The following is a 19,387-nucleotide window of genomic DNA, read 5'->3' as shown; positions in this document are numbered from 1 at the left end:
TATTTTCTGGTGGTCAACAATTAATAAAAACGTAGATTGGATAAATTATAAAGATTTATAAACCACACTCGTGATGCAATAAAGGGATTAGCTGAGCAGACAGCGGCAACTAGCTTAATGACATGGCAGAATAGAATAGCTTTAGATATGCTTTTGGCTGAGCGGGGCGGAGTTTGTGTTCTGTTTGGATCTATGTGCTGTACTTTCATCCCCAACAATACAGCACCGGACGGGTTCGTGACCAAAGCGCTTCAGGGACTCACCACGCTGGCAAACGAACTGGCTGAGAACTCTGGTATTGATAGCTCCATAAACGGTTAGTTTGATAACATATTTGGTAAATGGAAAACTATTGTTGTAACTATTCTGGGTGAAGTTATAGCTTCTATGGGTATACTTGTTCTTTGTGGATGTTGTCTTATTCCCTGTGTCTGAGGGTTGGTGAGCAAGGCGGTTTCCCAACAGATGGTGAGATACGGCCCAATCCCGGACTCCGACCTAAGGAATTAAGGATATGACCTACCAGGCTTGGTGGAGGACGACGACGATCCAGATAGTTTGAGACTGGATGTTTTCCTAGAACTATAAATCTCTAGTTTAAAAGTTATTGTAATTATCTTTTGTGTATTAAAGTCTCGTTTTAAGTATGATGTACTAGTTATCATTGCTAAAAAGTAACGTTATGCTTTTAATCATGGGGTAACCCTGATGAACCTGTAATGTTTTAATATGCAAACCAACTTATATACTTCAATGAGTGTGATTCATTTCTATAACAACATATATTTTGTATGTGTGTAATATTTAGTCAAAGGGTGGAATTGATAGATTAATTATTAATGACTAATTATTACACCCTGAACCTGTGTATAATGTGTTAGAAATGTGTGAGTGTAGGACCAGTAAAGGCTATGGCATTGAGCCACTATTTAGCAATGTGAGTAAGAGTTAGGCCAGACAACAAAGACAACTGAGAAACTAAGATAAAGAGGCCTCCCAATTTAGGGAGGGGAGAAACTGTTATGAAAACATGGTGCAGAATATTGTGAGAACGGCAATAACTGAGTAAAGCAGGGAGTAGGATATGTGTGCGTGTGTGTATGTATGTGTGTATGCATGTGTGTATATGTGTGTGTGTGTGAACTGAAGGTCAGTAGAGCAGTTTTAGAGTGGAAAACTACAGCCCGCCTACAGAGGGAAGGGATTTCTTTTTGTATGACGTATGAGTATAAAAGATGGACTCTGAAATTGTGATGGCAGAATTCTCAATGAATAAATATCTCTGACTATGCAGACCGGGACTGGCCGTTACTTAAATCCCAAAAGACTTACAACCTTTTGGGAGACGCACAGAGACACTAAAATAGTTTGTTAAATAATTCACATAACACAGTCACAAAGAAAGTTTATGTAGGTCAACATGTTTTTAATCAATGCTCAACATTTCACCATGAAAATCATATTTTATGCATCAAAGGAAATTGATAAGACTTTGGTCTTGTTTATTCAGCAGCTTCTTTTCCCTGTAAGAAGAAATACAGAATATAATGGATCAGTATTAATAATGAACATGATAAATATATGGATAGACTTGGATAGAATATAATGGATCAGTATTAATAATGAACATGATAAATATATGGATAGACTTGGATAGAATATAATGGATCAGTATTAATAATGAACATGATAAATATATGGACAGACTTGGATAGAATATAATGGATCAGTATTAATAATGAACATGATAAATATATGGATAGACTTGGATAGAATATAATGGATCAGTATTAATAATGAACATGATAAATATATGGATAGACTTGGATAGAATATAATGGATCAGTATTAATAATGAACATGATAAATATATGGATAGACTTGGATAGAATATAATGGATCAGTATTAATAATGAACATTATAAATATATGGATAGACTTGGATAGAATATAATGGATCAGTATTATTAATGAACATGATAAATATATGAACACCTGGAAATAATATAATGGATAAAGCATTTAAGACTCAGCGCTCAGCTTTGATTTTGATTTTGAACCAACTAAATTTGGATTAATCTTTTATTTAGATTTTATATTAACCCTGTCCTGAAATGTGTTTTTCAGAGATCTTAAATACCTTTGAGTGAGTGTAAAATGTCAGTATTGACTACTGTGAAGAATGAATCATAGGTGGTGTTGATGTGGTCATATTTGAGTCAAGTGTACGTTTAGCAGCAGTTCTGTACCTTTCCAGTGTCGCGGGTCTTGGCTCTGAGCTTGTTGACCTGAGTCTCAGCGATGTCAGCACGCTCCTCAGCCTCCTCCAGCTCATGCTGAACCTTCCTGAACTTAGACATATGGCTATTGGCTGCTTCCTCCTGGGTGAGATAAACAGAGGAGAGCATAACATCAGTATTCAAAGTTTGAAGCTTCAGATAGCAAATTCATGTAATTTTTTAAAAGATATTCCGAAAAATGTTATTGACATATTTAGGATAGCAATGTATATAGGGAGATAGATGATATAGCAGAGAAAGTGAGTGGTGGAACAGGGGATCAAACTGCTGCCTCCAGGGACATATGTGATATAGGGGCGGCAGCACTACCACTAGACCAGCCCCCGGCACAAAGCTAAATAATATTCAACCCCCTCTCTTTTAAATTGGTAACACATAGGCAGAGGAGTCACTGTGCATACATTTCTTCAGCAATTACTTGCACTATCAACTGAGTCATTGTTGACTGATGTGCAGTAGCAACACTTCAACTAAACTGTCTGGACATGACGTTTTGTAATGTCTACTAGGGAACGTAAGCTTTCAGAGTATTTGACTAAGTCTGTGACTCACCGCTTCCTCAGCCTGCCTCTTGTAGGCCTTCACTTTCAACTGCAGCTTATCTACCAGGTCCTGAAGTCTGCCAACGTTCTTCTTATCCTCCTCAGTCTGTGGGAGAAGATCAAAGAATCAATACCCCATAGTTTAATACACAAACCAGTGTGCTTTAGTGTGTGAAGAAGGCACATTTTCTTACCTGGTAAGTGAGCTCCTTGACTCTGCGCTCATACTTGCGGACTCCCTTGACTGCGTCTACACCTCTTCTCTGCTCGGCCTCCACCTCAGTCTCGAGCTCGCGCACCTTTGTGGAAGAAATAAAGGTAGGCATTTATGTGAGGTGGTGAAATCAGACGTAACAAATCTTTGTAAAAACAGAAGTATATTCTTCTGCTAGTCAAGGAGGCACAATTGTTGTCTCTTCCTATATACTTTTACAATTTTAATTAGAGGGTCTATAATGAAAACAACTACTTTTCCTTATGTAGGTGGGTTATTGAGAGAAAAAGTCATTAAACCAGTCTCCTGTGTATTTTTATATGATCACATGCATTTCCAGCAGTCTGTCTTTCAATCCACCCTGCTGTTAACTCACCCTGGACTCCAGTTTCTGGAGCTGCTTCTTGCCTCCCTTCATGGCCAGATTCTCAGCCTCATCCAGGCGGTGCTGCAGGTCCTTGACTGTGACCTCCAGGTTCTTCTTCATCCTCTCCAGGTGAGAGCTGGTGTCCTGCTCCTTCTTCAGCTCCTCAGCCATCATGGCCGCCTGGAATGGTACTTAGTTTAATTTACGCACCAACAGGCACCACTCATAAAGCCCCCTTGAGATCTTTGGTGAGGTTAACCAGCCCAGCTACCATTGGCCCTTGGGGACAAATCTAGTTGATGTAATTCAAGGACTCACGTCAGTGATGGCCTTCTTGGCCTTCTCCTCTGCGTTCCTGGCTTCCTGGACGATGTCGTCCACCTCTCCCTGCACCTGAACCAGGTCAGTCTCCAGCTTCTTCTTGGTGTTCAGAAGGCTGGTGTTCTGAAGGAGGAAACAAGGCCATTTATTTGACTCTCAAGAGAACTTACAAGTCACAAGGCAGAAATTATGAAAATCTAAAAGCAAGCACTGTTAAATTCTATGTGTGTGTAAACGGTATGCTTGGTTGAGTTTAATTAGAAATGTATTTTGACCCGTACCTGGGAGTGCAGCAGTCCGACGCGCTCGCTGGCGTCAACCAGCTCAGTCTCAGCCACTTTGCGGCCTCTCTCTGTCTGCTCCAGAGCAACTCTCAGCTCCTCAATTTCAGACACCATCAGACCGTTTCTGCGCTCCACCATGGCTGCCTGCTCCTTCATATCCTCTGAGAGGCGGACAGCGTCATCAAGGTGCAATTGGGCATCCTGGGGATCACAATTACATAGTATCATTAGACTTGTGGAAGTAGGGGTGATAGGATTGGTGATAGGCATGTTCATTGGTAAACATTTCCACAATATCTACAGTATATTAGTCCACTATTCCATTCCTCTGTTCTATTCTTTTCTACTGATTCACAAACAAATCCCTCCCCATGATCAGGTTTTTGAGCCTGATGTCCCAGTCCCTTTACCTTGAGCTGTCCCTGGACGTTCCTCAGCTGTTTCTGGGCCTCAGCGGCCTGCCTGTTGGCGTGGCTCAGCTGGATCTCCATCTCGTTCAGGTCTCCCTCCATCTTCTTCTTCACCCTCAGGGCGTCATTCCTGCTCCTGACCTCAGAGTCCAGGGTGCTCTGCATGGAGTCAACCACCCTTTGGCTGTTCCTCTTGATCTGCTCCATCTCCTCGTCCTTCTCAGCGATCTTCCTGTCCACCTCACCCTTGATCTGGTTCAGCTCCAGCTGCACACGCAGAATCTTGGATTCCTCGTGCTCCAGTGTGCCCTGGACAAAGAGAAGCAGTCAGGTGAATTGACCCTTCACTAAGCCCCGTCCCCCTTGGTTACTGTTGCAACCACGGACAACATTTTCCTGGGAAGTCCAATTCCCCATTCTAACTAGTGGAGAAAACAATGATCTCAAACTCTGTTTTTAATACACAATTAAATGAACCACTTCCCCTCAGGTATGTTGTGGTACTGTCATTAGAGCTGCTTCATGGGGATCCTGGTAAATGTATTTTTGTAGTGTGGCTAGCCACTGAATGGCTCTGAATTCACATAGCATGCAGTCAAAGGTATAACTACTTTTGGAGCTGACTAGTGGGCTCAAATCGTATCCTGATGTTGAAAGCAGATGGGAGTTGTATTCATAACATGACTTACTTAGCTAGCCAACTTTTGGAGCTAACTAGTGGGCTCAAATCGTATCCTGATGTTTGAAAGCAGATGGGAGTTGTATTCATAACATGACTAACTTAGCTAGCCAACTTTTGGAGCTAACTAGTGGGCTCAAATCGTATCCTGATGTTGAAAGCAGATGGGAGTTGTACTCATAACATGACTAATTTAGCTAGCCAACTTTTGGAGCTAACTAGTGGGCTCAAATCGTATCCTGATGTTGAAAGCAGATGGGAGTTGTATTCATAACATGACTAACTTAGCTAGCCAATGTACATGAGTATATATTTCGAGGAAACAACTTACATGGCTAGCTAGCAACGTTTGGTGGTCTATGAGACAGAGCTAGCTAACCAGCTGAGCTAGCAAACAATGTAACAAAAGTATAATATCGGATTCGAAATATACTCCATGAACAGGCTCTGCATTTCAGGAAACAAGTAGCAAGTAACCCTGGTGAGCTGTACAATTATATAGCCAATTAAACCAACAAAAAAAAAAAGACAACTGTCTGTTTTTCCTACTGCCATCACTGGCAATGTCTTTGAAACATTTGCTATCCATTGGAGAACTGCGATTGGTTGCCCACAATGTTAGAGCGGGGCTTAGCGAAAGGTCGCTTGTGCTCAATACATTTGGATGTGTATAACACAAGGAATTACATACTGTATAAATGACTACAATAAACACCAATAAAGGGGAGCGTTAGACTGTAGCTGGCATTGGCTTGTGTAACACTGCTTTTCCTATCAAACAGCTGTAGTTTGTACCTCAGCCTCCTCCAGAGCGGTCTGGATCTCAGACTTCTCTGTCTCCACGGTCTTCTTGGCCTTCTCCAGCTCATGGATGCTCTTGCCAGTCTCTCCGATCTGCTCAGTCAGGTCAGAGATCTCCTCTGCACACACAAACATAGGAGCTGTTTAGACTTGGGAGATTTTCAGCGGATATCACTGAAGTTTATATTGAATCATAATAACAGTTAATTCATTAACAGCACTTCATACTGTCTTGCTAATCTAATTGCCCCCCACATCCTTGGGTGGTTCAAAGGAATACCAATTACATGTTCCCAAAAAGTATATTTTATACTTTACATGAGACGGTTTAATAGTAATTTTGATATAATGTTGATGATTACAGTTAATTCCATTTTCAAACACTAGTCAAACATCAGTCAAATAGAACTGCTGTCAAATGCTCACGTTGCAGGTTCTTGTTCTCTCTCTTCAGAGTCTCCAGATGATCCAGAGCCTCCTCGTAGGAGTTCTTCATCTTGAAGAGTTCAGTGCTCATAGAGCGAGCCTCCTTCTGAGCTCCTTCCAGCTCAGCCTGACCCTCCTCATACTTCTGCTTCCACTCTGCCAGAACCTAGGGAAATACATGGGATTTTCAGTAGAACTCATTGATGGAGAGTTTTGATTCAGAAATATGCTACAATTATACTACAACTGATCAAATAGCAGACAGAAAATATCACCTAGAGGGAGGTTTATAAATGTTCACCTTGTCAAAGTTCCTCTGCTTCTTGTCAAGGTTGGCGGCCATTGCGTTGGCTCTCTCAACGTCAATCATGAGGTCCTCCACCTCTCCCTGCAGTCTCTGCTTGGTCTTCTCCAGGGAGGCGCACTTTGAGTTGGTCGCCTCAATGGTCTCCTCAGCCTCCTGCAGACGCTGGGCCAGTTTCTTCCTGTTGGACAACAGAAGGTGGTGTTATGGTGAGCAATTTGTTGTGAAACAAATGTTGCACTACATATTGACATAACATTTTCTCAGAGCCTCCTACCATCCACACCATCCACACCATTTATTTGAGTTTTTGCTACTGCGTGCAACTCACTTGGCCTCCTCCAGCTCCTCTGTGCGCTGGATGGCATCAGTTTCATACTTAGTCCTCCACTGAGCCACCTCACTGTTGGCCTTAGACATGCCGCGCTGCAGCTCTGCCTTGGCCTCCTGCTCCTCCTCAAACTGCTCTCTCAGGAGGTCACAGTCATGGCGGGCAGACTGGACACCGTGGGCCAGTGCATTTTTAGCCTGAGAAAGAAAGAAAGACAAAGACAAAGAGAGATTAGATAGAGAGTAAAACAAATGGCAGTAGAAGTCTCTGAGGGTGGCGTAGTCACCATCTATATGTATATAGAGCTCTAAATTGTGGTGGGTGGTTTCCATTTTGGGTCCTTTACCTTGACCTCCTCCTCAATCGCCCTCTTCAGCTCCTCCACCTGCTGGGTGAAGGCCTGTTTGCCTCTGGTCAGCTGAGACACCAGGGCTTCCTTCTCCTCCAGCTGGCGGCCAAACTCACCTGCAGGGAAAGAGTGACCTCTTGTTAATAGGGTCTCTGTTCTCGAAGATTGAAAATGTATTTGAGGTATCGTAGGGCAGAAACTATGTGGACTGGATTTACAGCCCCCAACACATGTTATTGTTTACTACTGAGGTGAACTACATTGGTTTGGTTTGTTGTTCATTGTTGATGGTACCATTTTCTGTCAGGAGTCTGGCCCTCTGTCCGCTGATGTCGTTGACCTGGCGAGCATTCTCATCATTCTTAGTCTTGATCTCGCTCAGCTGGTCCTCAAGAGTTCGGCACATCTTCTCCAGATTGCCCTGTTAGTGAAACATATGGGACTCCTGTCAACTTCAGTTTACTTGAATGGTAATGTAGCTGACCCTCCTCAACACTGCTTGACCAAAACATCACTACTCACCTTAGCCTTGGCGACAGCCTCCATGTTGCTAGAGAGGTCATCAATCTCCATCTTGTACTCACTCTTCTCCTTCTCCAGCTTCTGCTTGACGCGCTGCAGGTTGTCGATCTGCTCCCCGAGCTCAGCCACACTGTCGGCCTGCTTCTTGCGCAGAGCGGCGGCTGTGGCCTCATGCTGCAGGGTGGACTCTTCAAGATCACGACGCAGCTTCTGGAACTCAGCCTCGCGCTTCTTGTTCATCTCAATCTGAGCAGCAGTGGCGCCTCCGGCCTCCTCCAGCCTCTCGCTGATCTCCTCAAGTTCCCTGGAGAGATCGGCCCTCTGCTTCTCAACCTTAGCCCTGGCAGCACGCTCAGCCTCAATTTCCTCCTCCAGCTCCTCAATACGAGCCTAGAACAGGGGGCAGGAGCAGGGGGGATGAACACTACAATACAGTTGAAACAATTGAACCTCACTACATAATAATAGTATGTACAGTATATTTAGCATAAATGTGTTAATACATAGCCAGTTACACTAACATATTTACTATATTCATTAGACAGTGTCCCAAGGGCGGAACTAACACTGGTAAGAAGCACCATCTTTCCATAGAAAGAAGCACCATCATGAAGCACCATCTTCCATCTTACTGAGCCGTCAGAAGCTTCCAGAAGAAATGTGTCCATTTTTTTCAGGAAATGATTCAGGTGTGTGCTTTCCTGTCCTGGAGGTTAGATCCTGTACTGTACCTGGAGTTCCTTGATCTTCTTCTGCAGCTGAGCTCCCAGAGACTGCTCATCCTCAATCTTGCTGAGGAGCTGGGTGGTCTCAAACTCCTTCCTAACAAACACAAACACATTGATTGCAAAGTTCGATTTGGTTAGATAGTGTAAAGGGAGCCTATATTACCATTCACTTTGCTTTTAAGAATCACATACAAATTCATAATTACAAGAATGAGCCAATAACAACCATTATTTTGATCAAGATGGCAGGTAATACTGTGGTAATTGATTTGTGTTTACTTCTTGATTTTCTCATCAGACTGCTGCTTGTCATTCTCCAGGTCCATTATGGACTCCTGGGCCAGTTTCAGATCTCCCTCCAGCTTTCTCTTGGCTCTCTCAAGGTCCATACGGAGCTTCTTCTCTTGCTCCAGAGAACCCTCAAGCTACAAAATAAAAAATACACATATATTGGTCAAATCTAAACAATTGAAGATAATATCATCTTACATACTATCATGGCCAAAATGTCAAACTCCACTCACGTCGTCCACTTGCTGTTCCAGCTTGGTCTTGGCCTTGGTCAGAGTGTTGACTTTGTCTTCCTCTGCCTGCAGGTCGTCCAGTGTCTGCTGGTGGGCCTCTTGGAGGGCTTTCTTCTCCTTGGTCAGCTTGGCAACACTCTCATCCACAGACGCCATCTCCTCTGTCAGGTTTTTAACCTGATAACGGCAACAACAAAATGAGTCTTTGGGTACTTCACCATAAATAGGATAATTAGTTTAATTGATCTTAGAAATGTGTCAACAAGTGCTGTACTATAGATTCATCACTAGATGGCATTGTACTCCATGCCAGTGTATTGAGGGGAAGTCATAAAGGAGGGGGGAACAGAACATGTAATGAATGTGTGGATAACACCACAAATGAAATTACAATATTTTGTGTCGTAGTTTTTACAGCACCCACAAAAAAACTTGAATTCCTTTTCTGTTTTGAGTTGATTATTGTTTGGATTATTGTTTGGTTAGACTGTCTACGAAACCTTGTTTTCAGTGGCGTGCTTCTCCTTCTCCACTTTGGCCAGGGTGAGCTCCAGGTCATCAATGTCCTTCTTCAGCTCAGAGCACTCATCCTCCAGCTTCCTCTTCTTGGCAGTCAACTCAGCATTCATCTCCTCCTCATCCTCCAGCCTCTCGGTCGTCTCTTTGAGTTTGGCCTCCAGCTGGATCTTGCTCTTGATGAGCCCCTCGCACCTTTCCTCAGCATCGTTCAGATTCTCTGAATCCTGGTTTCAGAGCAGGAGAAAAAAATCAGTGGCCTCACTTTGTGTATCAAAATATAGACTTAATTTGGTCAAATAGGTCAGAGCAAATGCATTTAAATGCATGAAATATAAATATATACCATGGGCAATAAAAAAAATTGAGATAACCACAGTGTGCGTGTGTTCATATGTGCAGATGTGTGTGTGATTGTGTTCGTGTCTGTGTTCATGTGTGTGTAAATGGGCTCTTATGAGTGTCGTCGCTCACTCACAGATGCGACTTGAAGCGCCAGGTCATTCTTCTCCTGCACCATGGCCACCATCTTCTCCTCCAACTCCTTCTTCTTGGCCAGAGCCTTGGCCAGGTCCGTCTGCATCTTCTCATAGTTCTCCTTCATGTTGGCCAGCTCCTTCTCAGTCTCTGCGGTCTTCAGCAGGGGCTTGATCTTGAAGTACACCTTCATCCATGGCCAGGTTTTCACATTCATGAATGAGCGGATGTTGTACTGGATGGTGAAGACTGAATCTCTGGTCGACAGAAAGGATGGAGTGGCATGGTGAGTGGCATGGTGAGTGGCATGGTGAGTGGCATGGTGAGTGGCATGGTGAGTGGCATGGTGAGTGGCATGCTGAGTGGCATGGTGAGTGGCATGGTGAGTGGCATGGTGAGTGGCATGGTGAGTGGCATGGTGAGTGGCATGGTGAGTGACATGGTGAGTGGCATGCTTAAAGAACTCCTCCAGTATTTTTTGAACTTTTCCTGTGGAAAAGCGATATCCCAAGTATAAATACAGTAAAGTACACACACTAAAGGGTAAAAATATATGTTTTAAGGAAAATATTGTGTTTTAGACACAAATGCAAACTTCAAAGAGTAGGGCATTCCCAGTTCTGTTGAACAGGAAAAGTTTAAAAAATCATTGGATGACGTCTTTAAAGCTACATTCTGAGATTCGAAGAACGAAATGGGGACACCACCACTTTTTGCAAACAGCTGAGGAATGGGGTTAGGGAACTGTAATCCCTCTTAAATGTATAGACAGCTCTCTAGGTAAAATGACTGACAGGTAATGCTAAGATCATGAGGCATTTCATATTCTTCAAGAATGAATGGGTAAATATCACTAATTTAAATAACAATTGAACAGCTTGCTAAATCCCAATCTGCTGCTTTAATAGAATATTATAACATACTTTCTCATAGTGAACAACTCACAGCATATACAGTCTGTAATCATAATGCTTTACATACAGGTGGTTGACAGAATTCTTTGCCAAGTTGTCTACTATTCCTCACCTCCTCTCCATCATCTTGGTGAACTCTCTCCTCATGAGGAATCCACGGCTGAGAGCCTGGACCATGCCGACCAGAGAGGCCAGCTTCTCATCTCTCATCTCCTCAAGGACACCCAGCAGACCAGCTTTGAAGAACACCTGAGACACAGGTAAACATGGTCAATTATGGTACCTCTGTCAGATGGTGACAGATAGAAAGGTTTGAATCAAAAGAGAGGAACAACGCCACTAGATTGATTTCACCAACATAAACATTGCAATGCTTACAAACAAACCATGGGATAGGTTGTTTATAAGTTGTAAGTTATTTTACAGTTGTAGATGAATAATGTACACTGATACAGATAACAGCAGCCACACCACTCTGACACAATGCACATGATAATTAATTGAAATCAATGTTTTTTCAAATTTTTAAGAAATAATAAAAAGATGAATGTATCCACTGGAGAGACATTGAATGGTTAGAATTTATATTATCATTGAGGTTGTGTTTTATTGTTAGCTTTTGCTGGGGGTATTTGACTGACCTTGGTGTGTCCAAACTTGTAATCCTCATGATTCACATCAATGGACCCAAGCAGCTTCTCAGAAGCCTTCTTGTTGTCCATGAACTGGCCCTCGGGGATGACACTGGCATTCAGTACTTTGTACCTGAAGGAGGAGACATGTAGTAAATGTCAAGTCGTAATAGGTTGGTTATATTACGTTAAAGAGAAGCCTATTCTGATGCTGGGAAAACCCTTAGAGCAGATCTTCTTGTGGTTGTGTGTGTGTGTTTGTGTGTGTGTGTGTGTGCGTGTGTGCGTGTTACGTGCGAGAGTGCGTGTGTGTGTGTACGTGTGTGTGCATTTGTGTTTGTGTGTGTGTACCTCTGCTTGAAGTCAGCATAGATGATTCTGCTGGGGAAGCCCTTTCTGCAGATCCTGATACCTTCTAGAACACCATTACACCTGAGCTGGTGGATAACCAGGAAGTTCTCCATCAGACCTGGAAACACAAACCAAGTCTCATTAACAGGTTAAAGATTGGTTCGTTAAGGTTACTGATACTGTACTGATAATATGTCATATTTAACTCAATAGTTCTTGTACCTGGAGTCTTTGACTCGTTGGGGATCAGGCAGCGCACAAAGTGAGGATGAGTGCTCCTCAAGTTGGTCATCAGCTTATGTAAGTTCTCCTGTAAGAGGGTTACAAACCATTTTTTCAGAAATCATTTCTGATAATCAATGCACCTTTAGAAAGCCTGAATATACACATTTTAAAAGCTCACCCTGAACTGGGAGGACACAGTCTGCATGGAACCACCCTTCTTCTTGCCCCCTTTCTTGGTTGTATCTGTTAAAATGGGGAAAAGTGATATATGATTCTAAATTAGAGAATATCAGGTTAACTTCACACGTATCTTAATGCAAATGCTGCCAATGAGATTGTGTAAAATAACACCTATTGTATGAGTAAATTAACCAAGTGAATAACCCAGAGAAATCGTGATACATTCAAAGACTTGAAAGAAAATGTTGTAACTAATGCTAAATTAAATATTTTAATGTGATGCTAGTCTTACCCTCAGGTGGGGCAGCGACATACAGGGTAGCCATAAGTTTGACTGAGGACTTCCCGTACAGCTGAAGAACTGAGTCGTTCAGGGGGTCCTTGTTCTTCTCCAGCCAGCCAGTGATGTTGTAGTCCACCGTGCCGGCGTAGTGCACCAGGGAGAAGTGGGCCTCTGCCTTGCCTTTAGCAGGCTTGGGCTTCTCAAACGCCTTGGTTTTGCCAAGATGTTGGGCGTACAGCTTGTCCTTGAAGGTAGTGTCTGAAGACTTGGGGAACATGCACTCCTCTTCAAGGATGGAGAAGATTCCCAATGGCTTTACGAAAAGAGATGTATATCAAATTAGTGATATTTACATTTAGGATCACATTTATTATTTTAGAAAACATGCTATTATACGATTATATTCATTTAGGGGCACATAATAGGATACAGAGTTCTCAACAGTCAGATACGTTCTACCCCTGTGATAATATCTCACACAGCGCTCTCTATGAGCTTTTGCTGTTGTGGTCCATTACAATCCTAACAGACAGTTTACCTTCTCAATAAGCTCAATGCAGGCAGCCAAGTCCATGCCGAAGTCAATGAAGGCCCAGACGATTCCCTCCTTCTTGTACTCCTCTTGTTCAAGGACGAACATGGTGTGGTTGAAAAACTGTTGCAGTTTCTCATTGGTGAAGTTGATGCACAGCTGCTCCATGCTGTTGTACTGTTGATGGAATTTCAAAAGGGATCATTTCATCATACAGGGCTGTAATCCATCTCAATCACAACTAATTGTCTTGTTCTGGTCTCATACTCACATCAAAGATCTCAAACCCGGCAATGTCAAGCACACCGATATAGAACTGCCTTGGATTCTTGGTGTCCAACATCTCGTTGATACGGATGACCATCCACAAGAACATCCTCTCGTAGATGGACTTGGCCAGAGCCGAGACTGAGTTATTAACCTGCAATGATAATACCTCAAATGAATACATGAGACATTGACCATGTATAGTGAGAAGGTGAGAAGACATCACTATTCAAAACAAGCAACGCACTAATCACCAAAATATTTCTGGTGCTCAGAAAATTGTAGATGCTGTGTTTGGCCGCCTTACCTGAGGCACAGTCTGTCCCTTGGTCACATACTCGTTGCCGACCTTCACTCTGGGATAGCAGAGGGCCTTCAACATCTCAGCTGAGTTCAGGCCCAGCAGGTAGCCGATTTTATCAGACACTGGAGAGAGAACCAACAACAACAGATCACTTGATTCTGATGTCACACTGACAAAAGGGTTTGGCCAACTTTGTTATGGGTTAGGTTTTGATTTGAACCCACATCCATCATTTCAAATCATTTCTGGAGGTTGGAATTTGGTCTCCATAAATGAGCTCCTGCCGGACTTTGATGAGGCGCTGTCTGTCTTACATATTGTATATCTATGAGTGGGACTGGGAATGGGACTAATGCTTTACATATTGTATATCTATGAGTGGGACTGGGAATGGGCCTAATGCTTTACATATTGTATATATATGAGTGGGACTGGGAATGGGACTAATTCTTTACATATTGTATATCTATGAGTGGGACTCACCCTCTGTGCCGTCTGGCTCGGCCTGCTCCTCACGCTGTTTCTGCTTGAATTTCAAGTTGCCATGGTGCAATACAGCTCCTGTCAGCTTGTAGATGCTATTTTTCTCATCATTACTGAAGCCCAGGATTGTAATGGCATCCTGGTATTAGACAGGAAGTACAACAGTGATGAACTGAACGGTAGTTTGCTCACTTACAGTCCACTACAGTTCTGTGCTCTCACCAGAACAAATCGCATGGATATATTTGACCTGCTTCTCAGATCCACATGATTACACTTGGCCAACACACTAGCAGTTGGCAGCACAAAATGAGTTTTAACACTAGAGGTTGACACGGGAATAGGACTCCCGCGGTTCTTGCGGGTCCCACGGGATTCTGGCAGGATTCGGAGTTCTAGAATCAAAGTTCGGACAGGATCTACAGTCCACAGGAACATGCAGTACATTAATCGTTGTAAACATACTTTTTTGGGGTGGAAATATGTCATGTGTGGGGCATTTCATAAAAATAAAAAAAATGTGTAGGCTAGGCCTAATATAGTTTACTTAATACAAATAAATATATTGTAATTTCCCCCTCCAGCTTCTGTCCGCTCACTCTCGCCCCTCGCTCCAGTTGTAGCCAGTCACTAGGCTACCTCGGATGCCAACCTAAGTTAATAGGCTAAATGATGAAGCCTTCAATAGAGAAATTGCAACGTCTTGTTGCAGCCAAGGTCCCATCACTAACATTAACATTAAAGCCAAGGAAAGAGCTATGTTTTAGTTCAATTTGATGGAGTTGTCTCTGACAATGAAGGAAGCTAGATCACTGCTTGTAAAAAAAAAAAAAAATGTTGCGGTTTAATCAAATAGGCTACCAACCGGAGAGCGGGGCAAGCGGCATGAAGCGCACAGCTGCTCTACTCCCAACAACTTTATAGTCAAGCCCAATTGTTCGTGTATTTAACTAAACCCATGCAATCTGAGGTGAAGAGTGAAATAAAAATGTATTGACTTATGCAGTAATGCCGCTCAGGTTTATTTGTTATGTTCATGTTGTAAAATGTAAATGTATTGTAAATGCTCATGTGCGCAGTGCTCAGCTGTAGGCTCCAGGTGTCTGTCCTCATCCTCCAGCTTTAATCAATCTACCTTTAGGTCATTTAAAATATGCTCTTATCCAGAGAGGTTTAGGCATACAGTCAGTGCATTTAACTAAGATACGTAAGACAATCAAAGTCGCATATTGCATTACTGAAATTATTTTACATACTTCCTAAACAAACACAATAGCCTACATACTGTATTTCTGCGCGCAAAAAATGAGCGGACGGGAGTGATTTTTTCTCGGGAAAAACATTGACAGGACAAGATGGGAAAGGAATGAATTTTCACTCCCGCGTCAACCTCTATTTTACACAGTTCCACAGGGCATTTAGTGGTGCTCTCTTGTGGATGTCTTACATGTACAGTATGTGCCTCAAGGCGAAGTGTGAAGGCATGAAGAATGCCCTGAGGCACATGCATAACTAACAATAAGGCATTTAGAATAAAACAAAACAAAATACATGAAAATTCCCATCTGCCACCAAGTTGGAATTGAACAGTGCATTTAGTGTGTATGGTGGTCCTACCCATTCCAAATATAGAATATGATTAGCCCTTTGTTTGACTCACGTCTGTGGCATCCAGCTCTTCCTTGTCGTTGATGCTGGCCACAGTGATCTGACCTTGGCTGCACATGGGGAAGTCGTAAGGGTTGGTGGTGATGAGCGACATTTCTATGGACAACAGAGAATGTCTTGTCAGTGAAATCTCTTAGAATTGTGACTGTCCTACCTTTACAGTATCTCTCCCTCCTTTACTCAATAGATGGACGCAAGGATACATGTAGTATATAATAAATAGCATCAAAAAGAGGGGACTGAGACTCGTGGACTAGTGCATCACAGTCCATTACTCGATAGATATTTCCCAAAGACCTGACCCATATCTAGATGCCTTGTTACCATGGATGTTCTCATTGTAATAGTATTAATAGTGTGGACTATGAACATTTGTGATAAGTTCCATGGAGGTAGGAAAAATTCCCCCCTGAACCTCTACTTTGCCTTACCAATAATATCAGGTTTGTGATTGGTCATCATCTGGAAGAAGATGTGGTAGCCTCTCTCATCCGGAAGCTGGAAGGACACTCTGGACTTCTCTAGCAGGTCTGAGAGAGAAAGAGAGAGCGATTGACACAAAGAGTGAGAGTGTGAGAGAGAGAGAGAGAGAGAGAGAGAGAGAGAGAGAGAGAGAGAGAGAGAGAGAGAGAGAGAGAGAGAGAGAGAGAGAGAGAGAGAGAGAGAGAGAGATAATTAGATAATTATGATCTCCCAAAAAAAATCTGTGTGAATTTAGTAAAGCATTGAAAAAAAAATCTAAATCAACTCACAGGTCTCAATGTCAGCTTTAGCCAGTTTGCTACCTTGGAAGTGAATCCTGATGAATTTACCCTATAGTAGAGCATGGGGGTTAGAAATAGGTCAACTAAATAAATCTATCATTTTACCTTGATAGACCCTTTAATTGTTACAGAATGTTGGACATCTATTGATATAACAAAAGGGAACTACTGAAATAAATGTTTCCAATCTAAGGTAACTTTCACAGTATGCCCTTCGTACTTACAAAGCGAGACGAGTTGTCGTTCCTCACTGTCTTGGCATTACCGTAAGCCTCCAGCAGAGGGTTAGCTGCAATGATCTGATCCTCAAGAGACCCCTGATTGAGACAAACACAAGTTGCTCAGAAACTGGTAAAGTTAGTTTTTCTCAATCGCTTGAACACAGCCCACCAAACTGAAATGTGTTAGAAAGGTAAAACCTACCTGCATTTTGCTGGGGTCAACTTCCTTCTTGACACCAGAAACTGCAATGGTGGCGAAGTACTGGATGACACGCTTGGTGTTGACAGTCTTTCCTGCACCGGATTCTCCACTGGTTAATATGACAGAGAAAGAGGGGTTTTAGTCACATGTTTGAATGTCAGATTGGCGTTCACTAAGAAATAACACTTAAAAATACACTGTTTTCTTACATAAATTAAAAAATATCCCCACTCATCGACTCATTCCTGTGCATAGCCTAATCCATTCATAATGTCATGTATTTTCATCACACCCAAGAGACCCAATATATTGCAGCAGAAACACTTTCTCAAGTGAAATGTTAGTAAAGAACTTACGTAATCAGGACGGACTGGTTCTCCTGGTCTGTAACCAAAAAACATATTGCTTATCACACTCAAGCAACATTATGGGTACTTTATTGAATTCATAGCATCATCATGAATTTCATTTTGGAACATTTTCCATTCAAGGCAACTAAAAATCAGATATTCCCAGCAAACTGTTCTAACCTAGACTTGAAAACAGTAGATACCTCTCTAAAGCATATTTTAACTTCCGTCCATGCATCCATCCATCCAGCCATAAACACGTATGGACATCCATTCATCCATGAGAGCGCATACCAATCTGCATGAACTGAAAGGCGTTGTCAGAGACGGAGAAGATATGGGGTGGAGCCTCCATCCTCTTCTTCCCTCTGTAGGCGTTGACAACCTCCATGTCGTACACAGGAAGCCACTTGTAGGGGTTCACCGTGGCACAGAAGAGCCCAGAGTAGGTCTGGATGAAAGGGATTCAACTAAATTAGGGGATTAGCTCAATCAGATTGACTTTTACCTGGATTTATGTGAGGATGTAGGTGTACTATGGTATACTAATGTAGGTCTACTGTATTGGTATGTTTTGGTTTCTACCATTCATTTATGTGTAGTACTGTATGTGTGTGTTTCTCATGTTCATGTGTGTGTGTGTGTGTTTATGCAGGTATCTTACATAGATCATCCATGCTGCATAACGCTCTTTGAGGTTATACAACACAGAGGCTTCATTCAGGTAGGTCATCATGGCCATGTCCTCAATCTTGTCGTACTTAGGGGGGTTCATCTGGTAGACGTCTGCTTCTTTGAACTCTTTTCCTTCCTGAAACAGTCAGAAATCTAGATTATACACAGATCAAACAGGACATGACTGAATGCTTCTTTAAAAAAAAAATAATGCATACCCCCATCTAATCCAACTACTTTGTTATCAACCACTGACACATACATGGTGATACTTAACTAGTCAATATAGAAAATTCCATGCTATTTTTAATTAGCAGTGATAGAAATTATGTGTTTGAAGGTTATATTCTGCTTACAAAAAAACTAAGAAATGCTTCTTAATCAATCTTTTGTTACTGATTTCATTTAAAAAAAAGAAAAATAGTTACTGCACAAACTTGAATACTTTTCAAATCAGGCTTACGTCCTTAGTGCCGTCAGGATTCGTGACTGTTACAGTACACTTCCCATCAGCCCTTGCAGTGACCAGACCCTTAAGGTACAGCTCCTTGGTGTCTGCCACATAGCAGGCGTTCTTTGAATCAAACGGTGCGGTTTGTGCCTCCATCCTCTCCTTCTCAGGCTTACGGAGGTATATGGCAGCCTTGCCGTAGATTTGCATCTCCGCGTCCGTACTCATGGTGACGGATCACTAGGAAAGAGATGAGACAAGAAACATGATTGACTCTGTGGTGCTTCCTCCCCAGTCAACAGAGCTGTGAGTGGTATCTCTCACAGAACATTTGTCACTTTTCTTATGAAGACTCAAACTATGTCTCACCTTCTTTTCCCCCTTCTACAGATGAATTTGTACTTCTTGGAGAACCCTGGGAAACATTAGGGTGTTGTGAATAAGTCTAAAACATTATCATTTAGCCCCCAAAGGGCTAGAAAACATCATTCAACTCAATCATGACAGCCTCGGCCAATTCAACTACAGGTGCAACTTGTAACATTCATTTTCCAACTCACTTTACTACACATTCTGTCAAGAATTCAAATAAATACCCCAGAAAACCCAGTTAAATTCTAGTCCACCTGTTCAATTTCCAAACAGCAGTAGCATCACTTTCGACCATAAAATGAAAGTTACAGATTTTAATAGAAAAGACATTTAAAGTTAAACACAATAAATAAATAAAAACATTTTAAATCAATGCCACTTGATTGCATATTTTTTAAAATAGACAAGACACATGTAA

General features: G+C 42.2%; 1 protein-coding gene across 2 annotated transcripts; it reads right to left on the bottom strand.

Annotated features, from left to right (window-relative positions):
• Window positions 1-1,502: 1,502 nt before the first annotated feature.
• On the bottom strand, window positions 1,503-18,825 carry LOC311125945 (myosin heavy chain, fast skeletal muscle-like; the record flags this gene model as incomplete). Of its 2 annotated transcripts, none has more annotated exons than XM_084199967.1 (39): window positions 1,503-1,523; window positions 2,250-2,381; window positions 2,853-2,948; window positions 3,037-3,141; window positions 3,433-3,603; window positions 3,742-3,867; window positions 4,026-4,229; window positions 4,439-4,747; window positions 5,913-6,037; window positions 6,345-6,510; window positions 6,646-6,829; window positions 6,980-7,176; window positions 7,326-7,444; window positions 7,623-7,749; window positions 7,851-8,240; window positions 8,582-8,672; window positions 8,858-9,003; window positions 9,103-9,279; window positions 9,603-9,845; window positions 10,097-10,352; window positions 11,122-11,258; window positions 11,651-11,774; window positions 11,993-12,110; window positions 12,215-12,302; window positions 12,396-12,460; window positions 12,690-12,993; window positions 13,219-13,389; window positions 13,484-13,633; window positions 13,787-13,905; window positions 14,267-14,405; window positions 15,927-16,030; window positions 16,366-16,464; window positions 16,687-16,747; window positions 16,923-17,015; window positions 17,122-17,230; window positions 17,478-17,505; window positions 17,766-17,922; window positions 18,136-18,282; window positions 18,610-18,825. In XM_084199967.1, 39 exons carry the CDS (start codon window positions 18,823-18,825, stop codon window positions 1,503-1,505), a joined length of 5,814 nt encoding a protein of 1,937 aa, XP_084056093.1. The 2 variants fall into 2 exon arrangements, with proteins under 2 accessions (XP_084056093.1, XP_084056094.1); XM_084199968.1 differs by having other exon boundaries at window positions 18,136-18,270.
• Between the last annotated feature and the right edge of the window lie 562 nt (window positions 18,826-19,387).

The sequence above is a fragment of the Coregonus lavaretus genome (assembly GCF_964263955.1).
Source record: "Coregonus lavaretus genome assembly, contig: HAP1_SCAFFOLD_1223, whole genome shotgun sequence".
Lineage (NCBI taxonomy): Eukaryota > Metazoa > Chordata > Actinopteri > Salmoniformes > Salmonidae > Coregonus > Coregonus lavaretus.
The sequence above is the reverse complement of the archived record's forward strand: the minus strand, read 5'-3'. Positions and strand labels throughout refer to the sequence as shown.